The 24,596-nt window shown below is 40.1% G+C and overlaps 3 protein-coding genes across 4 annotated transcripts in view; 2 read left to right on the top strand and 1 right to left on the bottom strand.

Annotated features, from left to right (window-relative positions):
- Positions 1-5,568: 5,568 nt before the first annotated feature.
- Positions 5,569-8,723, bottom strand: LOC144056555 (amphoterin-induced protein 1-like). The gene is made up of 2 exons (XM_077573484.1): positions 8,560-8,723; positions 5,569-7,270 (listed from the first exon to the last, which is right to left on the bottom strand). The coding sequence occupies exon 2, from the start codon at positions 7,230-7,232 to the stop codon at positions 5,751-5,753; it is 1,482 nt and encodes a 493-aa protein (XP_077429610.1). The 5' UTR covers positions 7,233-7,270; positions 8,560-8,723; the 3' UTR covers positions 5,569-5,750.
- A 7,062-nt stretch (positions 8,724-15,785) lies between these two features.
- ampd2a (adenosine monophosphate deaminase 2a) overlaps positions 15,786-24,596 on the top strand; it is a 37,147-nt gene continuing 28,336 nt past the window's right edge. The window contains exons 1-2 of the mRNA XM_077573470.1: positions 15,786-15,931; positions 23,821-23,882. The gene's annotated coding sequence lies outside the window, so the exon portion shown is untranslated. The remainder of the gene's footprint in view (positions 15,932-23,820; positions 23,883-24,596) is intronic.
- LOC144056557 (G-protein coupled receptor 61-like) lies at positions 15,809-20,497 on the top strand. Of its 2 annotated transcripts, none has more exons than XM_077573486.1 (2): positions 15,809-15,931; positions 18,158-20,497. In XM_077573486.1, exon 2 carries the CDS (start codon positions 18,357-18,359, stop codon positions 19,746-19,748), a length of 1,392 nt encoding a protein of 463 aa, XP_077429612.1. In that variant the 5' UTR covers positions 15,809-15,931; positions 18,158-18,356; the 3' UTR covers positions 19,749-20,497. The 2 variants fall into 2 exon arrangements, with proteins under 2 accessions (XP_077429612.1, XP_077429611.1); XM_077573485.1 differs by having other exon boundaries at positions 15,869-16,013.

Below are 24,596 nucleotides of genomic sequence, written 5' to 3' on the forward strand. Positions count from 1 at the left end.
CACTACCTTTGTGACCTTTTCTGTTCTCGGATTTGTCTATCCAGCTCGAAAGTCTTGACAGTGGGAATCTTCCCAGCGACCAGGAGAGGAAGTGTTGAGTTCCCAGGATAAGAACCACTCGAATCAGTGTGTTGAGTACAATTGATTGACCTCTTTTCAATGTGGTTTCCAATCCCATCCGCGTGGCCTTTTGCAGGCCTCGGGTCTCATCTGGACCACTGGTGCATTTGCCCCGGGTCGACACGGAGGCATGTTTGTTCGCGTTGTCGTGTTCTCGCATGAAGAACCTCGTGTGAGGGCCACACTTGACACACACGCTTCTTGTCTACGTCAGACAGCTGCGACGCCTTTTTCTGACATCAACTGGGATGGAACAAAATCAGCCGAGAATATGAGACCTTTATCTTTATTACTGAGGTGATGTTTACATAGAAGTGTTTCAAACTCTTAATGACACGGAGTAAGACTCAAGAGCAGGATCTCAGACATTGCTAGTCCTCATCTTCAACACGTCGGACCAGACTGACTTCTTAGGGGCTCAAGAATTCCCGGTGCTGTGATTTGGACACAATCACTTCAGTTCCTCAGGTAAGCATGCTGTTAGCATTGCTAGCAAAATAGCATATTTGCCCAAGTCGTTTGCTAGAATAGCATATTTGCCCAAGTTTTATGCCGCAATTCAACCTTTGCGTAGTAACATTACCTGCATTGACTGACAATTAACAGGGACAGAAAAAACTTGCAAAAGCTTTTTTTATTTAATGGATATTTTGACAGTAGCGTGTTACCTGGCAATTATGCTATTAAGCTAGCAACATACTACATACATTCACTAGCAGTTTTATTGGGCAAGAGATTTGTCCTTATGAATACAACAATGCTCAGTTTTCTTAGGCAGATATTTTATTATGTCTTTTTTTTCCTTTAGTTGTAGTCTGTGGTCTCATTGAGCTCTTGGGTATTTACTTAGGTGGCTAAATATTCTCATATCTCATTCTGCAGTCCAGCTAAACGAAAGCATGTTAACTACCTCTGATGACAGTCTCCATTAAAAACTGAGCATTGTTGCATATAAAGGTCGATTTTTGAAAAATATACACGTTTCTTGTTTTGAATCACGAATAGTGGCCGTTAGGTGTATGATTGTACAGCCTAAGAAACATATCTTGACAAGTTGAAATGTTTCTTTACAGTTTCACATGCGCATCATTAAAGCTGAAGACGGGCATCGGAACCTCACTACCATAGTGTGGCAACCTGACAAGCGGTTCGAAGAGGTAAGTCAACCATTTTGAGTGTTCAACTTGGTTTCCTGTTGTCTTAATTCCTTTTCAGTGCTCCGTGAGCACAAGACAGATGAACAGTTGAGATGACATCAGTCCAGTTGTGGTAAGTGGAGCACACTAAGTGACGCGATTGCATATCAACCGGCATCCTGCAGTGACAAAACCGCAATCCTGTATCGGGTTTGAAGGCTCGAGTCCAATAACAATAATGTAGTTTATTACTTTTATTTATGAGGCAGGCCTAGCAGCTCAAATCTTGATGACTCACATCCTGTGGTTTTAGTTTGGAAAATCAGTACAATATAATCTAAACCTCAACTAAAAGACAATTATGTCTAACAAAGGTGTACGCTTTGAAGACACCGTGAGGTGTTTATTTAATCGTTTGCAGTGTTAAATACACTAACCCGTAGGCCTACAAGCAAGCTTTTTTTTATTACCCGGTACAATTATTTGACTCCTCATGCAGCTATTGTAACATTAGAAGTGGCTGCTATAGAGCTCTTGTATTGACTCTTAATTAGATTGTGGAGTGCACTCTCAATAGTAAAGCATTTATTTTATTTATGTGGACTTAGCTTTAGTGGATTTGATCATTTGAACGTCTCATTATGGAGTTCCTAATTGTGTTGGTGAGTGTTTCAGGTAGTCATCGCATCATGAAAAGATGACAGCAAATGTCAGTCAACAAGTCCATGCCTCGGTGAGTACAACTTAAATTACTCCTGCGTTTATATTCGTCTTATATGTTGTGCATTTGATTTGTTGAATAAAGTCAGTTGTTGCTGGAAAAACAATTTACCGTATGCTGCTTTTTTTTTTTGTGGGTTGAGATAACATTTTTGCAAGATGTGCTCCAAGGTATTAAAAACTAAAGGTGATTACATGATGAAACTTCTAACATATCTCATCAGTGACCAAATGAACCTCGTGGCTGGTTGCTGACTTTAATCTGAGCGCAGTAGTTTAGTTTAGTTCCCCCGCCACTGAGTGTCTCCATTCCAAACAAACTCCTTTTTAGGTTGAATATGGAGAGACAATTCTCAAAATAGTTATGATTCATCTTCTTGGTATTAGATACTGCAGCTTCGTACTCTGTCGACCACTTTGAGTTGAATAAGTCACTGGGTCTGAAATGTCAGTGAATGGATGCACTAAATCAAAAAAAACATTGGAATCCCAAAAGCTCCCCATTGTAAACTTTTGGTACACTTAGAGGTTGTTGCCGCTAGGTGGCAGCACATTCACTCGGCAAGCTTTTTTTTGTTGTTATACCGTTCAGTGTACCTTTCATGTGTGAGTCCCACGAGGGGCTTAAAGGAAAAGATGAGTCATCTTATTTAAAATTCAGGACCTTCAATCAAAACTAACCTTAGATTATTCAATGACATTCAGTGTGGGTTTGACACTTAAAGCAATCTCTGCCTCCATTGCAGGTGTTTTCAATTATAACCTGTGAGTTCATGTCTGTGGAATTCCTCATTTTTGATTCATCTGAATCATTTCAATCTAAACAAAATGCCAGCAACTAGAATGAGTGGTGTATTGCTGCACTGCCCTTTTCACACTGCTACTGTGTTTTCCCTCAATTGTCGGCAAACACGGTAACATGAGAGCGCAGCAAGACGCAGACCGCTTCAATCATTAATCCAGCAGCTGGTGAGGTTTTACAGTCATGGATGACTAGTGTACCTTTGCCGCACAGGCCCGTTATAATGTCATGGTTTATTGGTGCAAAGCAAAAGACCCCGTAGAGAGGAGAGAGTGTCTAGCGTACAGTGTGAGGGAAGATATGTGATTTACAGTTGAAATAAGGATAATAAAGCAGCATAAATAGTGGAAAGAATAATACAGGATACTTGACTTGAGCATTTTGTGCTCCAGCCATCTGCACGCTCTCCTGTTTCACTCTCAAGTAATCAAGACAGTCTGGAGTAGTGTAATACAGTAACATGAGCCAGCAGGCGGCTGTGCCACTTAGCAGATTGAAGTCTGATATACACATACACGTCAGGTCAGCTTTGCTGTGAAACATGATGCCTGTTTTGTTTTGAACTTCTCTACAAGCCTGTCGTCATTGATTTTAGAGAATGCTCAAATGGGAAATATACAATAATAAAAAATTAATATAGAACTTTTTCACTGCAGGCACCTCATAGCTGCTAGGAGGGGGAACAACAGATTTTCTCTGTTTTTAATTAAATGCCTCAATGTTTTTGTCCATATAATGCTATCATCTTTAGGGACCAGAGATATTAGAACTCAAAATATAAAACTCATCCCATAATGTTGGTTTCAAGTTTTTTTTTTTTTTTTTTTCAGACAAAATATTAATTTGCTTATTCATGGTACACAGTCAAGCCGAAATAGAAAATGACATTCCATGCACTGTTCCTATTAATTGTCCAAGATGTGTTGGTATAATGAAGAAGTCAGATTGACACTGGCAATGTTATGGTCATTTAGGATGTATTTGAATAAATGTATTATATTAAGAGTAATAAGAACCAAGTTGTCCTTTTGTCCATTTAATGTCAATAACGGAAACAGTACATATATACAAAAGACACATTATTTTACAGTTTTGCATCAGTCGACTTCATAACATTAACTTTAAAAGGTAACCAAAGCAACATGTAGAGAAGAGGATAGGCAGTGAAGCAGGTCCGAAGTAATCAGTTCGGAGTGAACAGCAATAATGTTCCTAGATAAAACACCACAGTGCTGAGCTCTTTGACAGGAATATCGCCAGTGACCTCTTAAATATTCTATGTGCTACTTGCCAAGCATGCCCCCTGTCACTGCTCCTATTTATACGAGCCGCCATAGAACCTCTAGCCTTAGCCACAAGGTCGCATAATATCGCAGGCATTAAATCAGCATTAAAGAGAGCTGATGATGTCATCTTTTTAGCATATAGAATTTCATGGCTATAGTAAAACATGTAAAGTATTCCCAGGTTTGAAATACAGACACTTGGTATTGGTTAATTACATTATGTTGTCCTTATATTGACGTATCTTAACACTTGAAACACAACATATACATACATACATACTATAGATTTGTTTAGACCTTTAATATAAGATTGCTACTTTTATGATAAGTATTAAAGCATAATCACCATGTCTTAGTGCATAGAGACATTGATGGTGTGCGAGAATTCAACTTGCGCTTTAAAATAAGCACCATGAGGGTTGAAATGCTACAAAGAAGTATTAGGGCCACACTGAAAGGAAAAAAAGTAATATTATTATATAAATATAAAGTTGTAACGTCTGAGATAAGCATCCACTGTCTAAATTGACTTGTCATGTGTTTATTGGGTAATATTCATTCCTACCAAATTTCAAGGCTCTCGTAATATTTCTGTTTTTCCTTATAGTATAATTGTTTTCCCTTTTTTGTGTGGTCCTAACATATAGTGCAGTTAAGGCAAATTAATAAAAGATCACTCAATGCTACATTTTTCTGAATTGACACCTCTGCTTTTTGGCATTATTCCTCTTTAGTGGTCAACTTTTCCTTATGAGAGTCAGTTCATTATTTGTGTCAAGTTTTACTTATCAGTTGTCTGACTGCTTCTGCTGTATCGGTGTCTGATGTGACCCTGTCAGCTTGTGTGTTGACCGCGCTAATGTTATTGCGGCAATCTGGTTTACTCAGGGTTGGGCATTAATGTCCAAAACCTTTCAGGTCCTCTCATTTATATCCCCAGAGCAAAGAAGACATCCTGGATGCCATTAACAGCTCAGTTTAGTAAGGAAACTTGTTCTCCTTGCCTGGAATATACAGCAGCTTCTCGTCAAAGCACTTCCATGTTGGATGATTTGGAATCTTGCATCAAATGCACGCACAGTTGGGTTTGTACACGCTCCCCCAAACACCTGCACACCAGAGGTGGTGGGTGTTAAGTGGCGCCAGTATTGCACTCGATTGGTTGCCATGACAACGAAAGTATGTAATCTTTGAGTTTATAATTTTTTGTAGGTGTATTTATTTGACTGTAAATTTGCGTGAGAATCTTTTATGGTTTTGCTTTTCCTGTTTATTTTAGTCAGGCGATTTATGTAGCGAATATCTGACTGTGAACAATCACTTCCGGGTCGGGTCAAAAAGTTTGGAAGGTGCTAGAACGTAGAGATGAAATTTATCTACATTTTTTTTACTAGTGGATAGGGCGCACACTGTATGTTTATGTTTTGTTTACGAACGTCTGAGTTTAAGAAATGGCTGTAAATATTGATTGTAAATACGTGGAATGTCTTTGTTTTTAGTTTTCACGGTGTTCCATAATTGATCCATGGTGGACGAGGCATACATCGATTGTGGACATCAGTCCGAAGCGTAGTTTTTTACCTGGGCAGATACAGTGGGCGGGTCAATGAATTTTGAGCGTCAATCAACAACAAAATGGCCGTTCATAATTTGACGTTCAATATTAACGGAAGACCCACATCTTTCTTACACCATCATGGGGGTGTCTGAGCTGACAGAGCTGACAGACGCCTTCCTCCTTTTGTTTCCTTCCTTCCAATCCTCTTCACCTTTTGGCTTCAACCTCCCATTCTGCTCCATCGAGTCCTTGGTGTAATATGGGAAGTCTTTGCCGCCCTCATTGCCTCTTTCAGAGACAGTCTCCTGATGGGGTTGGGTGACGTTGACGGTGGAGGAGTGGAGGCTTCCCATTGAGCCGTTTTTTTCCAGATCCTGACCCGGACAGCAGATGCAGTGGCAGGGTGTGAGGTAGAGGTAGATGAAAACCATCACTATGCTGATCAGGCACGCTATGAGGGTTGTGTACGCCGTCTTCAGGTTCTCCAAGCCGGCGTTCGCGGTGGTGTTAAAGACCACGACTGTGATGAAGAGTGTCTCGTTGAGGGTGTCTCCGATGGCGTAGCAAGTGTACACGCCTGAGTCGTCTTCCTTCAAAGGCCCGAGCTGAAGGTTTCCATCCGGGAGTATCATCATGCTTTTGTTTGTGGAAGACACTGGGATGTTTCCTGGCAGGGCCCAACTCTTCACCATGTCTTTCTGCTTGGTGTCGCAGTCCAGCACCACAAACTGCTCCAGGTAAGCTTGTCTGTCCGACATCTTGACCTCACTGCAGTTCAAATAAGCTTTATCCAGGTCAAGAGTGAGCACTTTTCGTTTGGGCTGACCCGGAAGGATGCACGTATGCTCATCCTTAAAGTCCACCACCGAGCTGAGATCTTTGAGGTACCAGCGTGCCACCACGTCGTAAAGATCACAGCTGCACGGGAGGGAGTTGTTGTGGAAGTACAGGCCGTTTTTGATCCACGCGGGCAGAGCTTGAAGCTCATGGAATGTCAACGCTTTGATCCGGTTGGAGGAGACATCCAGCAGCCTGAGCGTCTCCATGCGGCTTCGCTCCTTCACCAGCTCCAAGGGGAAGCGCGACATCAGATTGTGACTCAGGTAGAGCTTCTGCAGGTTAGCCAGACCCGAGAAAGCGGCGGCGCGATCTATCTGCGAAATGCTGTTTTTATAAAGCATCAGCACCTCCAAGCTTTCCAGAGGTTCGAACATGTACTCATCCAGCTGGCGCAGCTGGTTTGAAGACAAGTCCAGGTAGCGCAGCTTTGTCACGTGCACAAACGCCTCCGAGGACAGGAAGGAGAGCCCGTTGTGGCTGAGCAGCAGCGTGTGGAGTCGACTCAGGACGTTGGGCGCCCACTCGGCTCGCAGCTTGCCGATGGAGTTGAAGCTGAGATCCAGCACCGATGTGTACTTGGGAAGATTGACGGGCGGGTTGGTGAGATTCTGGTTGGAACAGCTGATGATGTTGCTGGCGCACATGCATGTCTTTTGGCAGTCCAGCGGACCTCCCATGAATTGTCCACTGGCGTGCAGTGACAAAAGCCCAACCAGGAGAAAGATGCTCCTCCTCAACGCTGATTGATGAGGTATGTATAATCTCCACATTGTGTCAGCAGTCTTCACAGTGCAGGACAATCATGGACCTGTTGAGATAATCCAGGAAATTATTTACTGACGATTTTGATTTAAACTTTTAACTCAGGTTTTGTATCCAAGGTTCTCTACATGTTACCTGTAATAGTTAATAGACAAGTAAATTTCATTTCAAGACAAAAGTGCCTTTATTGCTATAATTTGCTGTTAACTTTTTATAAAATGCACCAAAATTCCAATTTCCAACCTGCCCTGCTCTTTACTTGGCAATAGATCCTGTCTGTTATATTGTATTCATCAGAATTTTCGCACAGAATTCATGATGTCATGCTCTAGGACAGGGGTCAGCAACCTTTCCTGTCAAAACCATTTTAGGCCAAACAAATGGCAAAAAAAAAATTCTGCCTTGAGCCGCAAAACATGAACATTATGATGAACAAAATAGTGTTAGTCTAATGTACTGAGAGGCCAAGAGCGAATTAGAGCTGCACCATAACAGAAAATCAGCATAAAATATTTTAAGGTTCCATTTCTTCTACCTTTTGTTTATGGATTTATGTGTGTACTTTTTCAGACATTTTGAGACTTTTCTGCCTTTCTGTCAAATTTCTGACATTTTTGGGCAATTTTATGGACATATTGTCATCTTCTTTTTTTTGTGTGGAAATTTTATGTTTTTTTTTACATTTGTTTCTGTCCTTTTTTTGCTATAAATTTTGTGACTTTTTTGGCAATTTTGTGGACATTTTATGGTCATTTTGGGGATTTCTTTTATTGTTTTGGGACATTTAGTTACATATTAATTGTTTTATTTTCTGCCTTTCTAAAATTAAAAAATAGAAAATTCATTAGAAAAATGTGACATTTTTTTGGGGGGCAATTCCAAAGACGTTTTATGGTAATTTTCAGCTTTTCCTCTTCTGACATTTTATGGCCACTTTTTGGACATATTTAGGTATTTAAGAAAAAAAACCTTTTCATCTACCTTTTGTCTCTCTTTTTCTGACAACTTACAAATTTGGATTCTAACATTTAAAAAAAAATCTTTAATTATAATTTTTTTAAAAATGTAAATCATTGTTTTGTTTATTATTTGTATAAATAAATAATTTCTACTAATTGTTTTAGAGATCCTCAGGGAACCACATGAAAAGGGACTAAAGAGCCACACATGGCTCCAGAGCCGGAGGTTGCAGACCCTTGCCCTAGTCAGATTTGCAGCATAATTGGGTGCATTGTATAGCATAAGGTCACAGCCCAAAAGTTCTGGAGACTCGGCAGGACAAGAAACAACATTTTTATTTAAGAAATATTCAAAACAGGCACAAGGTTTATTTACCATTGGTTCCTTGCAGCTAGCAGCCCCAAATAAAGTCCGGGCTCTTAATCTCCGGTGAACCACTCCAGGACGGGAACGACCGGTGGCTGTCTTCCTGTCTCCTGCAGCGAGTTCATCACAAAAGAGTGAGTAGCACCGCGCGGCAGCCTGTCCGCAGTCTTTCTCGCAGGAGAGCGAAGGCACCATGTGATACATTTGATGCAATGGGTGTCACGTCACTGCTCAATTCTTGCTTTCTCTCTCTCTCTCTCTCTCTCTCTCGCTCTCTCGCTCTCTTTCGCACAGCATGTGACATTTAATTCAAGACAAAATCTTGCACTTCTCATCAATGCACTTTGCAGTAGCTACGGCAACGTTAATCTACCAAGGTTGGAGCTTGTTTAATGACGTCAATAATTTTCATTTGATTGTTTCTTATTTGTTGTCGACTGTACCTAAAAGTTATGTTTTCGTAGGTTAGTGCAGAGGTTGGGTTCAGTCCCTTTTTATATAGTCCAGGGGTTTGAAAATGATTTTTGTGCTCACCATATTATCCTTATATTAAACAAATTGATGGATAACTTTTGGAATCAAGAGCTTAAAACAAACTCAGCTTCAAACAATATATTATATTTTATTTATATGTATTACATAAGATGCAGCAGGTTTTTTTGATCTGATGAATTGTGATCATGCAACAGCAATGATGTAATTAAGTGGTGTCCTAACTATGGTCCGGGGGCAATTTGTCACCCGCCATCCCATTTTTTTTTAAGCGCTCGTGCCATATACTAGAAATGGCATCTGCTACTAATGAATTTGTTTTATATAGTGTAGAGCATTTCTAAATATGCAAATGAACTATTTACATTAAACAAGTAACATTTCTCTTTTTAACACTGCACTACACTTAACACTTTTCAAAAAAGGGAAAAAGTTTAGACACCCCTCATGTAAGACGGATGAATGAACTAAAAGTCCAAAATACAAAAACCCTTTATAATATTTAGGGAGCGAGTGAATGATTCTGAACACAGAAAGAATCTTCCAACGTTTATTCAGCCAAGGCAAATATTTACATTAGAAAAATATCGTGGCACACCACCACGAAAAAAAAAATCACAAAAGGTTTGTATGCTAAAAATAATACTGGGAGGTAGTAGTGAAACGGTGTTTCATTGTTCTGGCTGGCATATCGATATCATAAATGGAAAAATAAACAGTACATAAATGATCATTTTTGGACCAATGAAGAGAAATTTCTCTCACAGGAATGTTTGCATTATGGCATATTCCGAGCTATTAACGTTCAGGTTGCAACACCGTAGGAACAGAACTCAAACCGAGGACTCCCTGTAATCTATTTTCAGTGAGCGTCAGCTTTTCAAGGGGAGGAATTGATTATTGAACTGCTTGGTGCAGTTTTCTTGAAAGCAAAAAAAAGAAGAAGAAGAAAAGTGTGTGTGTGGGGGGGGGCTAAATCGTCAATATGTTGTGATGTCAGTGGAATGATGAAGACCTTCCTTTTGGCCCAGCTCGTACTGTGGTGAAGGACGGGCTAAGTGTGTGCGCGTGCATGTGCACTGCAGCAAGTCTTAGCTGGACGTGATGTGCATGCAGCTATGTGGGGTGGAGCAGCGTGTTTGCAGAATGTGGAAACGGTCTCTTCCAGGTGTTTTCAAGTGGCCATAATATTGAAAATGTCAGCATTGTGACCTAATGGTTAGCATGTCTGCCTTGCAGTTAAAAGAAGCGGGTTCAAATCCAGATTGGTTTACTTTTACCCAAGGTTTGGGTTAATGGTTTTGACCGAGCAGATTGTTGAAGGTTGCATTTGATCGGGCTGGTTTAGCAATGTCACCAATTTGGATTACTTTTGACCCAGCAGTTGGCAGATTTCTTTATGGCTCTCATGCTGCTCGAATGCGGACTAGTACAGTTTACGCCATAAATGTCAAGTTTCTTTTATTTATTTTTTATTTTATTTTATTTTTTTTTTTTCCTGGAGAGCTCAGTATTGTTCATTCGGTAATTTTACCGATTTGACATGTCATCATCATTTCTCTCCTTTTTTTTTTTGTATGTGTATGTGCGCGTGTGTGTATTCATTAGTTCACCTATTAAAAAATCCCAAACCGTTCACCTAAACCGAACACTTCCAGCCAGAGTCGTGAGGCCGTCAGGAGACCCGAGGAAGGACCAAAGAAAAGAAAGGAAAGTGTCCTTTGTTTAAGACCCTGTTTCCAGAAAATGTCAAGTTTCTAGAAAAGGGGTCTTAAACCACGCAACGGAAAAGCCTGCTACTCCCACCACTGAAGTAAACAACAATCTCCTAGAGCAGGCATTCACGCAAAGCCAGGTAAAGTCTATCAGTAGGCCTGCACTGGTACTACCCATTAGAGTAGTGCAATGGCGACGAAGCTTTTCAAATTGGCACTGAACTGCGGGCAGGGACAGAAAAAATGTCTTGCTAGGTGACAATTTTGCAATATTGCTCAAATGTAAAATGGCAAAAGGATCAGAAATTACAGAGATTAAACTGTGGGATGAATAGTTGTTGTAAATAAAGAAATGAAACAAGGTCAATTAACTTTTTTTATTTAGAGGAAGTCAACACAATAATATGTTCTAAGCAGCCCCACTAGTCTAAATACGGTATTTTGGTTAATATTGCGTTAGTGGAATATGAGTTTAGCAGCAAAATCCGGAAGTTCTTATCAATATCAGAAGGCGGCCATTTTGCCACTTGCTGTCGACTGAAGATGACATCAATGTTGCTCAGATCTTAGGTAACAACCAGTCACAGCTCAGCTTCAGAAAACAGGTGAGCTGTAATTGGTCGTTGCCTGAGCCCTAAACAACTGTGATGTTACCTTCAGTTGACAGCAAGTGGCAAAATGTCCGCCCCAAGATGGATAAAATGGTTGGATTTTTCTGCATAACTCACATTCCACAAATATAATATTAACATTATTTTTATTATTTAAAAAAAAAAAAATAATTATGAAATGGAATGGACTGCTATTTAAATACTGCTTTTTTTTAGCTATTACAAGTGCTACTACTAAAAGTCCTACTACTACTACTATTGCTACAAGTACTACATGCGTCTTTCCACCTCGCAAGAGTCAGCAGTCCCATTCAAAATTTCTGCGGGAATTTTTCTAGTTAGCATGTTATTAGACTAGTGAGGTCACATATAACATATCGCAAAGAAATGTTTAAGGTTGACTTCCCCTTTAATGTGTTTTATGTATTTTATTAAACAACTGTCTGATTATAATTGATTCAATTACAAAACAATACAATTTCAATGAAAATTAGTTTTATTGAAAATATCAAATAAACACGGCAACAAATACATTTAACATTTTCAAATCATTTACATTTAGATTTAAAAACTAAATGAATTATTATTATTTTAAATATATAAATATATATTTTAAATCTATAAAATACCTTATCTACAAAAGGCCAACCTATGCCTTTTTATAATACCAATGTGACCCTTGAACACAAAAGTATCCCCACCTCTGGTAGAGAAATGTGACTAAATGCACCCACTCACTTGTTAACATTAATTTCATCCATGCTGCATTTGTTGTGCCTTACGACACTCCCAACTATTCCCATGCAGTAGGTGTTATGTTGCAAATGGATTCAAGTGTGTGGAAGAGTAATGCACCACCCACCATTAAATGTATTTAGCATCAGGGCATTGATCATTCTTCCAACGCCCATGGAAGGCAAGTGGTTGTCACTATACAGGAGAAGTGATTATGACTCCCCGCTCACATCTAAACCGATATGACTCCGCTAAATCATGTTTGTTTGTGGAACTGGGACGTTTCTATGTGCATAGTCATCCTTTCATTTTGTATCAGTGGTCGTGTTTTGAAGAGTACTGTAGCGTGTTCTGCTGCATAGCTGAGTTGATTTAGCCAGTGGCCTTGCTGAAGGACATTACACCGTCGGGAGATTTATGCTCCTCTCGTGAATTATAAACGAGCTGGTCCAAGTGGGTTAAAGTCATATCAAGCGAGGTCGTGCTGTCAAGGCTTTTCTCTGGAAGAAGCGCTCACAACTTGGATGATCTCTACTGTTGTCCTACATATCATTTTTGCACGTACTCACTACTTTTGCGTCAGTATATATTGCATTGTCCCCAGAGGTGTTTCCAAAATGTCGGGTACTTTATTTAAGTACATCGAGGCAAAAATATTAGAGACTGCTCTCAGTATGATGTGGTTTTACACTGCTGTAAACTACCACCATAATTGTTACCTCAAAACTGATCATCATCTTAAATCCATATGGATTTAATTTGCATCGTATTTTGTCTTAATACTAGATATAGATTAAATAAATAGATTACACCAGTAGTTTCTGTTCTGTATAGTGCTTTATGCGCACTATAAAGGAAACACTGCCCCCATGTGGCGTGTTTAGGGAGGCCTGGTGTTTTCTTTCTTTTAAAAATAAAATGTGAAAATAATTTCAGGTGCTTTTCATATCCCCCACTTTTGCGTTATAGAACTATGATATAATATATATAATATAAATGCATAAATAAAGACATAAAAGTAAAATAATATAAAACACAAAACCTTAAGCAAAATTATTATTGTCGTGTGGGATGCTTTTATTTTAAAGGCCAAGCATACGACGGATGTGCCGAAAATGAATTTAATAAAACGTGTTTAGAGATATTCAAAGGCTTCATTGTCATGTACATAAAGTTCTCAAAAAATGTAATTCTGGTTTTATGTTACTGCCGACTTCAAAAAGTAAATGCAAAACAAAAACACACACACAATCGCATGATTCTCATACGTGATGATCATAAACAGCACCTTAGCGTGACATTTATCACTTGTGATTGTTTCACTTGCAAACCTTCAAGCGGGAGAGTCTCCAAGGCAACATTCATTGCTGTATTCCAGCAACTTCACACCGACATATTTTTACATTTACCACACCTTAACATGTGACACGCCTCCTGCTCGTGCGTGTATGCATCACATTTATCCAATCCACACGGTACAAATCCTGTGCGGTGTCAGTTTTTTCCCCTCCTAATGATGTTATCAAACAATAAGCAGGTCAATATTATCCCACTCAGGACACCTTTGCCGCATCGGGCCTGCCTGTTTGTTTGTGTAGGCGTCAATAAATCCGTTTGAGCAAATGCAATGAGCTCACATGTGAGTGCAGCTGGTATCGGAGCTGCTCGTTGTGACTGTGTGTGGCGGCACTCTGGGGTTCGAGCGGTGGCCTTTTGCTATTTCTGAGTGTGAACGTGGAGTCTATTTTCACGGTTGCTACGGTAACCATTGTATTTGTGGTGGCAATGATAGGTGCTGCCAGGCGAGTGAGAAATCTGCTATTTTTGTCATGAGTCAACTGTGCACTCCGTGCACTCGCTCACGTGCGGACGCGCACACGCATGTACATACACAACATGCTTGGTCAAAGTAAGAATGATTGAATTAATTGTGCTGCTAATATTGGGTGCAGCTGCCTAGTGCAATGATTCCTATCCATGGTGGGAAATTATCCAGTTTCATTTCATTGGTTTGAAAATGATTATTTACTTACTTTTTTCATCTGTCAAGCCTTGCCATCCGAACGATAGATTTGTCTTGGTCTCATCAGACCACAGAACATGGTTGAACTTCAAAGAACTGATATTTTTCTAGTAAATCTATTAGTAATTAAGATGAATCAGTGAGTGCATGTTAAGGTGTTACATGAATGGTTAAACAGGTGCAAGGTTATTGTCATTAAATGCAAATGGTTGGGCAACCTTACAAATGCAAATGGGGGGAAAAAAGCAGTTAGTAGGACTCTAGTTGTATCCATAATGGACCAGATTTCATTGTCCCTCCGTTAGACAGTGCAATGAGATGGACTGTATATGAAAAGGATCACCGTGGCAACAGGAGCCCCACTTTGAGAAGCTAAGATGATGGAGGCTGAAGGCTGGCCTCATCACTTCCCTCACCTTCTCGATAAATCTTGTGCTGGAGGCCGCGCCGATCCATGTAACTGGTCAAATGACCACTGAATGACATGAATGAATAAACATGGAGGATAGTGAGAAAATGAGGGATTTGAACATGTGTGAGTGCACGTATAGGACCGTTCATCTTAACGCCACTGTCAGAAAATACGCATTGTTTGTGTGTTCCTCCTAATATGTTAATAAGTCTAGAACTTACGGTTTAATTAAATCAAATTCTTTATTATTATTATTTCTGCCTATGTGCTATTATTATCAATTGTAATCTACTTTCTATAGTAGAGTGTAATTTGAATATCCATTTTTAATATATATATATATATATATATATATATATATATATATATATATATATATATATATATATATATATATATTATATATATATATATTATATATATATATATATATATATATATATATATATATATATAATATATATATATATATATATATATATATATATATAATATATATATATATATATATATATATATATATATATATATATATATATATATATATTATATATATATATATATATATATTATATATATATATATATATATATATATATATATATATATATATATATATATATATATAAGGGACAAACTTGTGTTAATATAAACCTCTATTTTCACTTTAATATGTATTGTCAATAGGTACACATGTAAAAAAAATATCAAAGATAATTATGCACTGCACGCAGTCAGCGTCATATTAATATCCACATTTAGGGTTTTAACAGCAAAACTACTGTTGACATTTGTTAGCCCCTCTGACGTTTAACATTGTGTGTTAGCATTAAGCTAGCTGAAGGCAAGATTGTCTAAACGCGTAATTCCCTAGGTGTCATATATAAAGTGACAGTAAACTTAGATTGTGAATGGTATTAAACAGCTTAAAGCCTCTTTTTTTTTGGGGGGGGGAACAAAACAAAAAACTACTGCTTCTTGTCAAGTCGTATCCTCAAAAACTCGTAAGTCAGGTCACTCGTATCTCAAGGCACCACTGTAGTGGAATAAATAAAGCTTTTTGGTTTACTGAGATTTATTGTGGCACATCTGTATTAAACATCAATTTGGAAGTTGTGCAATAACTGTGCTCTGTTCGTCACAGTTCAACATGAACCCTATAGACACTAGGACCCTGTGGAGACAGGACACAGAGGTCCTCCTTGCTACCACGGGAAGGTGGAGGGGAGGGGGAGAGAGAGGAGAGTGGGTTGCCTGCCTGCCTGCCTGCCTGGTGTCTTTGCACACATTCCCATCAGCATCTTTTGGATGGAGCCACCTCTGTAGTCAACCAGGATGCACAAAGCAGAACAAGGGCCGGGAAGACGAGCGAAGGGGTCCGCCTTCATCGCAGGTACTACTTGAGTGGGTGATGCTGCTGCACATTCTCATCCTTCAAACCCAAAACAGCAGTGTGAGGAAATATTCTTATTCAGGTACATCATGCTCTATTTGCTTTTCACCCTGACTCTCGTTTGTTCCCTCTATTATATTAAAATTATAAGGTGGGGGGGGGGGGGTGAATGAACTGAATTTATGATGATGACCGATATAATGCCTTGCTTTACACAGTTGGAGTAACGTATTAATGATTAACATACAAATGAGTGGGTGGTAAGACATGACTAAACCTGGCAGGAGGGTAGAACTGAATTGGGGCACCCTGTTGTTTGATTTAGACATAGTGTTTACTGGAGGCAATCATTCAGGGATTAATTCTTAATTTAATTCCTATTGTTATAAAAATAAACCATCCAGGGTTTTGCTTTACCACACACCGGTACGTCCCGATGCATCTTTGCATTCAGTTAGTTTGTAGACAGATTTGTATGGGCATGCAATGGAAAGTCCTTTCAATACAAAGAGCACACAGTCTCCCGACACTTCATTAGGAACTGTCTGATAATATCCAATACATGAGAGGTAGCAAAAGATTCTGCCATTACCACCATGGCAATCTTCACTTCTGATTGAGGATCTTTTAACAGTGGTGTGTGCAGAACTGCATTGTATACAGCGAGCTGTTCCTACACGATAGTGACAAGATATACGACAGAAATAAGGCAGCCAACTTGATATGTTTCTTGTACTGAATCTCATGACCAGTTAGTGTATACAGCTGCCAACAGAAAATGTACGGAGGATAACTCCAATCAAGTTGCAAATTGCCCGTTGAAAAATGAATGCCAAATCAGAATTTTCACATTCTAGTCTCATAGCATATTGTCAGGGAGTGCACATGCTACGTAAGTGCTACGTTCAGAGGGCACCTAGAAGTAGTTGCGTGTGTATAAGAATGTTTGGCTAGCAAATGTGCATACAATTAAAAATGTTAGGCAATCAATCGATAAAGCCCTGCTAGGCAGTGTATCAACGCCGCGCTGTTGACCTCTCGCATTAGCAACAAATGAAAGAGAGTTTGCAAAGTTGGATGTCGCCGGACCTGAGACGAACTAGCTTAGCACTAGCTTAGATGAGGCTAGTACAACACAACTGGGGTGGATTTAAAATGTGACAAAGAAAAAGAAAAAAAAACAGAACAAAATTCTGACAAAAATTGACAAAATTGAGTTTTTCATTTTTATTTTTTATTATTTTTATTTTTTAGAAAAGCGCAAGATGCGACTCGATTTGAACGATTGGGCGCGAGTCAGAGCTTTTAGCCACAATTAATAATTATCCACATTTGCTATTCGATAACCGTTAATAAAAAAAATGCAGTTTGATCATACTGATAAATAGAGTTTTATCTACACCATATGTTATCCAAAGCATGTTACCAAGCTTCATATAAAATTTTATTTTATTTTTCTAAACAAATCGGAATGTACCAAGATAGTGCGTCTAACATGCGCTAATGCAGCTGAGCATTTCCAGCCGTGTCAACCTACAGAAAGGTTTTCCTTTTTAGTTTAAAATATCTTACTTAAACCTCCAGGATCCATCGCCGTACACTTACCAAAAACGAAAAACACCCTGGGTTCTGTCGTTGGCCAAACTGTTCTGCTTCTGTTATATCAGCGAGCTAGCGCTAAGCTAACCTGGGATGGTCCGTTGATACCCTGCTGTCACAGGTCGGCTCATAACCCGTGGCAAAAATGAGGAGCCGCAGGCAATGATACAGGCTAATTAAATCATTTATTGTAAATAATATGTTACGCTAGATATATTTTATCACCTAACAGTTTAATATAACGCTCATTGGCTAATTCACCACCCAGTCATGCCCTAATATATATACATACATCACAATAGCAGTTACAAGAGGTGCTCAAAGTGATGGTCATTAGCTTCCAGACGTTTATTTGTACGCTGAACTACTGCTGGGCTAACGTTAGCCAAAGTGTCCACTAGGATTGCTACGTAACATCCTCTAGGCTACCTATGGGGGGAGTTGAACGCATGAAAATATGACCGTGTGAATGTGATTCAACTGGGGTTGTGCAATTCATTCTCTCTGCCATTCTGTCGCTAAAATGAGTTCTCTTGTAATGGTTAGTTCATCTGAGGATTGACTTTGGATGATCCCAGAGCGAGTGAGCCGAGTAAACTCACAGTTCATTGTGTTCTCTTTCATCAGGGGTGCTTGTGACTGCGAACAGAAGTCAGGATTTTGTAAATGAAAAAGCTTGTTAAAAACCTCCCGCGACCATCACAGCATTACAGGGCAGCGCTAAGCTAATTCCCCAGCCTCTGTCCTCTGGCCGTACTTCCTGGCTTTGAATGATGGGTGATGGGCCAGTGACGGACCCTGCCTGCCCGCCTCGTCCCACCCTCCGATGGAGCCAGCGTGGAACTCCTCCCACCCGCCTCCGCAGCTCCCGTCCAACACGTCTACCTCCGCTGTGGCTGAGGGTTGGCCTCCGTCCCAGTGGCTAGCCCTGGCGGCCATGCTGCTCATGGATCTGCTGGCCGTGGTGGGAAACGTGGCCGTCATGGCGGTCATCGCCAAAGTCCCGCAGCTCCACAAGTTTGCCTTCGTCTTCCACCTGTGCTTGGTGGACCTGCTGGCGGCGTTGGTGCTGATGCCCCTCGGCATGGTCTCCGGTCGAGCCTTCTTTGGCGAGGCCCTGTGCCGGAGTTACCTCTTCCTCAGCGTGTTCCTGGTCAGCGCCGCCATCCTCTCCATCTCGGTCATCAACGTGGAGCGCTATTATTATATCATACATCCCATGCGCTATGAGGTGAAGATGACCGTGGGCCTGGTAGCGTCCGTGCTAGTGGGGATCTGGGTCAAAGCTTTGGCCATGTCCGCTTTGCCGCTGCTCGCTTGGATCCTGCAAGGCGCGAGGACTACCCTTCTGGAGGGCAGCGGGGGAGGTGGGGCTGTCCCATCTCCCCCCGCTCAGGGTCAGAGGCGCTGCTCGCTGCACTGGACGGGCGGCGGCTCGAACCGTTTGGCGTTCATGGTCCTCTTCACGCTGCTTTACTTCCTGTGTCCGCTGCTGGTCATTTTCGTCGTGTACTGCAACATGTTCAAAGTGGCTCGGGTAGCCGCCATGCACCACGGGCCGCTCCCGACGTGGACGGACACGCCTCGGCGCCAGAGATCCGAGTCACTCAGTAGCCGCTCCACGATAGTTACCAGCTCCGGGACGGGGACCGGGACCGGGAGAGAGACCCCGGGGCGGCCGTTTGGAGGAGGGAAGGCGGCAGCGGTGTTGGCGGCGGTCGGCGGGCAATTTCTGTGTTGCTGGCTGCCCTACTTTTCTTTCCACTTGTATTCCGCATTGGCTGCCAGCCCGCCCGCCACTTTGGCGTCCCTGGAGGAGGCCGTCACCTGGATTGGCTACTTCTGCTTCACCTCCAACCCCTTCTTCTACGGCTGTCTCAACCGACAGATCCGGGAGGAGCTGGGCAAACATCTGCCGTGCCTGTTTCGTCGGGCGGGGCTGGAGGCGGAGGACAGGCTGCCCAGCCGCGAAGGCTCCATCGAGGAAAATTTCCTTCAGTTTCTTCAGGGCACCGGTTGCAACTTGGAACCTCAGAACTCGCATAGCACCTCCAGTCCGAAGGGGGAAGCCTGCCGCCCCACGGCTCAGTCACAAGCATCTGAGCCAGCACATTCACTACCTGTTGATTTTCGTATACCCGGACAAATCGCAGAGGACACGTCTGAGTTTATCGAGACTGATCAGGCGAAAAACAACCACATAGATACAGACACTTAACTAGCTTCCCCCCCCCCCCCTTTTTTTTATTGCATCATCGCAGTGTTCAGGGGTACTTACATTGAAGATATCAGGAAAGTTGTTAGTAACATGCCACAACATTATTATCAAATGAGCGCAAATACGAGATGCATAAAAATATTCTTCAGCAACGTTCCATTTTGATTTTCACTGTCAGAGAGGTTCGCCTAATCTTGTACTTTGCTTACCTCAAAATATTCGCTACCTGTATGACGCAGTGAATTTTTCGCCGCTAAAAACGAGAACCAAAACACAAGCAAATTGTTAAAAGGCTTACTTTGCTTTCTTTATAGACGTTTCACACTCTACGTCACGACGCACGGAATGCGCTGCGACGTAAATAACAATGGCGGCGTACGTTAAAATAAAGTTTCTACAAAACATATTAAACTGGAAATGATTTTTGAAAAAGGAATGTTGGTAACAACCAAATGAATAATTTTGAGCAAACTCGACATTAGAGTCGAGGTTCCTTTTAAATTTAATACCTCGCTGATTGTGTCAATCAAAACTGAGCATTTTCTTTACAAAGGTAGAAGTGTATTTTAATTTCTTGAATTTGTTCTTCTTAAAGAAAAAGTCCCCCCCACCCCCACCCCCCGAAAAAATAAAAATAAAATATTGACGATATGTTCTATGCAGCCCCACGAGTCTAAATACGGTGTTTTGGTTAACATTGCGTTAGTGGAATATGAGGCAAGTAGCAAAATCCAGCTGTTTTTCTCAGAAGGCGGCCATTTTGTCACTTGCTGTCGACTGAAGATGACATCACAGTTGCTCAGGTCTCAGGTAACAACCAATCACAGCTTAGCTTCAGACAAAAAGGTGAACTGTGATTGGTCATTGCCTGAGCCCTGAGCAACTGTGATGTCATCTTCAGTCGACAGCAAGTAGCAAAATGGCCGCTGCCTGAGATGGATAAAAAAATGGCTGGATTTTGCTGCATAACTCATATTCTACAAATATTATATTAATGTCATGATTAGACTATTAGATGTGAGGTCACATATAACATATCATTGTCAAGAAATGTTTAAAGTTGACTTCCCTTTAAAGTCCCTGTAAAGTGAAAATAAATATCTTCTAAATTTGACACACCACAGATAAGAATGTTAACAACCCTGCCACATTTGAATAATTTAAAACATCGTCATAGAAAAACAGGCTTCAAAATTATGAAAAATCAAGTCGTTTTCTCCGCTCTCAGATGCTGTAGGCGTGTGCTGAATGCGCTGAAACCACGCCCCCCTCAACTATCAATCAAATGCCACTGCTATGACCTGAGAGAAGTGGGTCATCGCAGAGATTTTTCCACACATAAATGGATTAACAATGCTGATTATTCGCCAAAGCGAGAAGTTAAGCCACCGGCAGCCATCTTCCGTTGCCACTCGCTAAAGCTCGCATAACTTTAATACACTGATTTGTACCATCAACAAATGAAATGAAAGCAAAAGCCTATCAGGAAGAAAAAAAATGGCTGCGAAATGTAACATGCTCATCATGGCAGACAACACACTCCAAAATGACCACACCAGCAGACTATTCAAAGAGAAGATGCATTTTGAAGGTGTAGTCACATGTAGATAGTTAGCTAACTGCACATTGCAATTACACTGGCTAACTGCTAATGTGAGCCAAGGCACTTAAGTTCTTATATAGTGGGGGAGGCGGTGACTAACAATCATTTTAGCCACACGCCCCCAAAAAAATTATATAGTTTAAATGCTATATAAAGTTTTCACACTTTGCACATTTTCAGTAGTTCTCTTCAAACCTGCATAATCACTTTACAGGGTCTTTAACTTGCACAGGTGTACTTAATGTTGTGGCCAGTCGGGGTAATTCTGTAGATTTGATCACACTTTGCCTCATCAGTTTTCCTTAGTTTTTGACTGTGTGAAAATTGGTTTATATTTAAACAAAGGAATTAGGTGAAGATTTAACAGTCTTAAAAAGTTTGGGGAGATTGAATAATTAAGAAAAAAAAAAGGCTGTATTTGTGCTGAACTTTCAGCTTTACAGTGATTGATGATTTTTTTTTAATCTTATTTATGTTCAACTTCTTACCTTAGGCTGGTTTCAAACTGGATATCAAGATGAGATATTTGCCTTTGATCACCAGCTTTGTCTCGACGGATTACTCAATTATTGCGCTGTGATCTTCTGCCTTTGGAAATCACAAATGAAGACTTCACGCTGTAGTACAAATGTAGTATTTGTTTTCTCGCAATGATGAGTTTGACAGTTGGGCTTTCATCAAAATAAAAAGCCTCTCTAAATTCTAAGTATCAGCCTGGCTGGCACACATTGTGTAACCCACTGCTCATGGAAATGCTAGTTTTCAGGTTTTTGTTTATGTTCTATCAGTGAGCCGGATGTGTTTTAATAAGATGATTCTAGAACGCATTTTGCTTGAGTAAATAAAGAGCTATGCTCTTGATGCACAGCATTTGATCAGTAGGCCTACAGGTGTGGTTGCGTTCCTTTAAATGATTTCACCTGCTAAATTATGTGTTTGGTAGACTTGTAAGTGTGCTTTGTGTGTATTGTACCGCTTTTATTTGATTTGTAGCTGTGAGCGTTAAGTACTCATTTTGAGTTTGATTGCAAGGAGCCTGGAATGTTTTGACCAGCCGCTGCCTTCTTTGTGATTCGTGGAGATGATCATCATGGAGGAGAAATGTATTTAGTTTTCTTTTCCTTGCCTCATCAGGTTTTATGTACATGACGAACCTTGAATATGATAACTACATGCAGAAATGATTGAACTAGCAGGTGCTTTATTTACTAATGTGGATACAGGGTCACTAAGATATTCTGTTGTTTTGGAGTGAGAGCTGAAAAAAAAAAGAAATGAGCTTCATGTTTATCATGTATAACCCAAATTGTGAATTACATTTACAATAGGGAATTTAGGTTGGGTTTTTTTGTCTTTAAAAATGAAAGAATGCTTGCACGTGTGTAGAACATAAACAGCTAAAAGTTAATTGAGAGCTACGGTTGTAATAAAGAGTTTCTATGTTTTTAAAAGAACACTGATGCATTCTCATGACTGTGTTTAAGAAGCTTCAGTCAAAATCGGATTTTAGTCATAGTAAATATTAGGGATAGACCGATTATCTGTGCCGATATTTGGCATTTTGACAAATAGCGACATCAGCCTTTTTACGAATCTGAAAGCCGATAAAGCTGGTATCTCGCTAAGCGGTGAATATTTGCGAACGTGGCAAATTTAGGGTTTTCGCCAGTTTTCATTTCTCGCAAAGACATTTGGAACATATTCAGACAATTTTTCACTGTCTGCGAAGATCTTATGAAATATCTTAAGAATTCTGACAAAATTAGCTACATTCACATGCATTTGTCGCTCTGAGCTACAGGGAGCTTTAATTTATGGATTTATTTAAATTTCCACTTTATAAAAAAGAATGCTGACACTGGGTAAACAATACACTTTTTTTCTCTTCTTTTTTTGTAAAAAATAAAATGAATTAAGAAATTATGTTGACATTTTGGAAAACTTTATTTACAATAGAAAAACTTTAGGGAAGTATTTGCTCACTAAGTTTTTAATATAGCTTAACATATGCTGATGACCCTGGAAGCTCCCTGATTTTATTTTTATTTTTTTAAATAATTTTTAAACAAAGCTGTCAGTTCTTTATAGACTATGTATAAATTTACTTACTTATTTTACTACTAATTTTCAGTCAACACACATTTGGGAGGAGGCATTACAGGACTCCCTTTTCCACATTAACTATAACTGTCTTGACACACAAGAGCAAAATAATAAAAAAAAAATATATATATAAAGACTTTTCACAGGATGACACAGCTTCTGTGTTCCAGAATGGAGGATGTTGAATCATGGCAATCCTCACACCCCAACGATGGACCTCAGTCAACTCGCCCCCAGATTCGCCAGGCTCCGCCATCCCCATGGCAATTATTACCTCGTGACATTTCTCTATGCTGCTGTGGGCGGTGGGAGGAGCCTTCTCTATTGGGAGTCCTTATCTGTGTGTCTTCTCCAAATATTTTTCAGATTATACCAGACCCCTCATGACATTTGTTTTGGTTATTTGAGCACGATTTGGGACTGATTAGGTGAGTATACATTCAGTTAGTTGCCTCCTCTTTTAATTAAAAATATACAATTGAGTGTAATATACAATATAATTCATTGCAGTTGACAACAAAATAGTTGTAAAGAAATGCGTGTAAACGATTTGGCACCTGAGGCAAATTTTAAGGCAACTTGCTACATAGGAGAACAAGTACTATGAATGAGTCAAGTTAGTGGTTCGTACTGACTGCTTGTAGGAGGGCAAAGGCCAATGAAGCTGAAGTGCTATTATGCAAGAAGGCCCTCGTGGAGACTGTGGGGGCGGATGAGAAGCGTGAAAAGGCAAGATAGAAGATGAATTTCTTAAGATATATACCATAGGAAAGACATTTCATTTCATCATATATGAGCTAATTTAAGAACATAGTAAAGATACAGAGTCAACCAAGGACGTTTCTAACCAAATTCAGGCATACAGCACAAATTAGGTCAGCATCTACAATTTTGTTGATGACCCAAATTAGCTTGGCTTTGCTTATTTGATTGGTGGAATAGTTTTCATGTCTCTGTCTTTCGTTATTTATAAAACTTTTACTCCACTACATTTCCTAAATAAAATTTATATTTATGTGATTGATATTCATCAATGGTGAAGACACTTTTCAACTAAAACGTCAGAAATCACAATGTCCCATAGTGAGACATTGAAGAGGGCCACAGAATTGTGTTCCTCGCTCTCACAGTAAGCTTAGAGC

The sequence above is a fragment of the Vanacampus margaritifer genome, chromosome 8, assembly GCF_051991255.1.
Source record: "Vanacampus margaritifer isolate UIUO_Vmar chromosome 8, RoL_Vmar_1.0, whole genome shotgun sequence".
Classification (NCBI taxonomy): Eukaryota; Metazoa; Chordata; class Actinopteri; order Syngnathiformes; family Syngnathidae; genus Vanacampus; species Vanacampus margaritifer.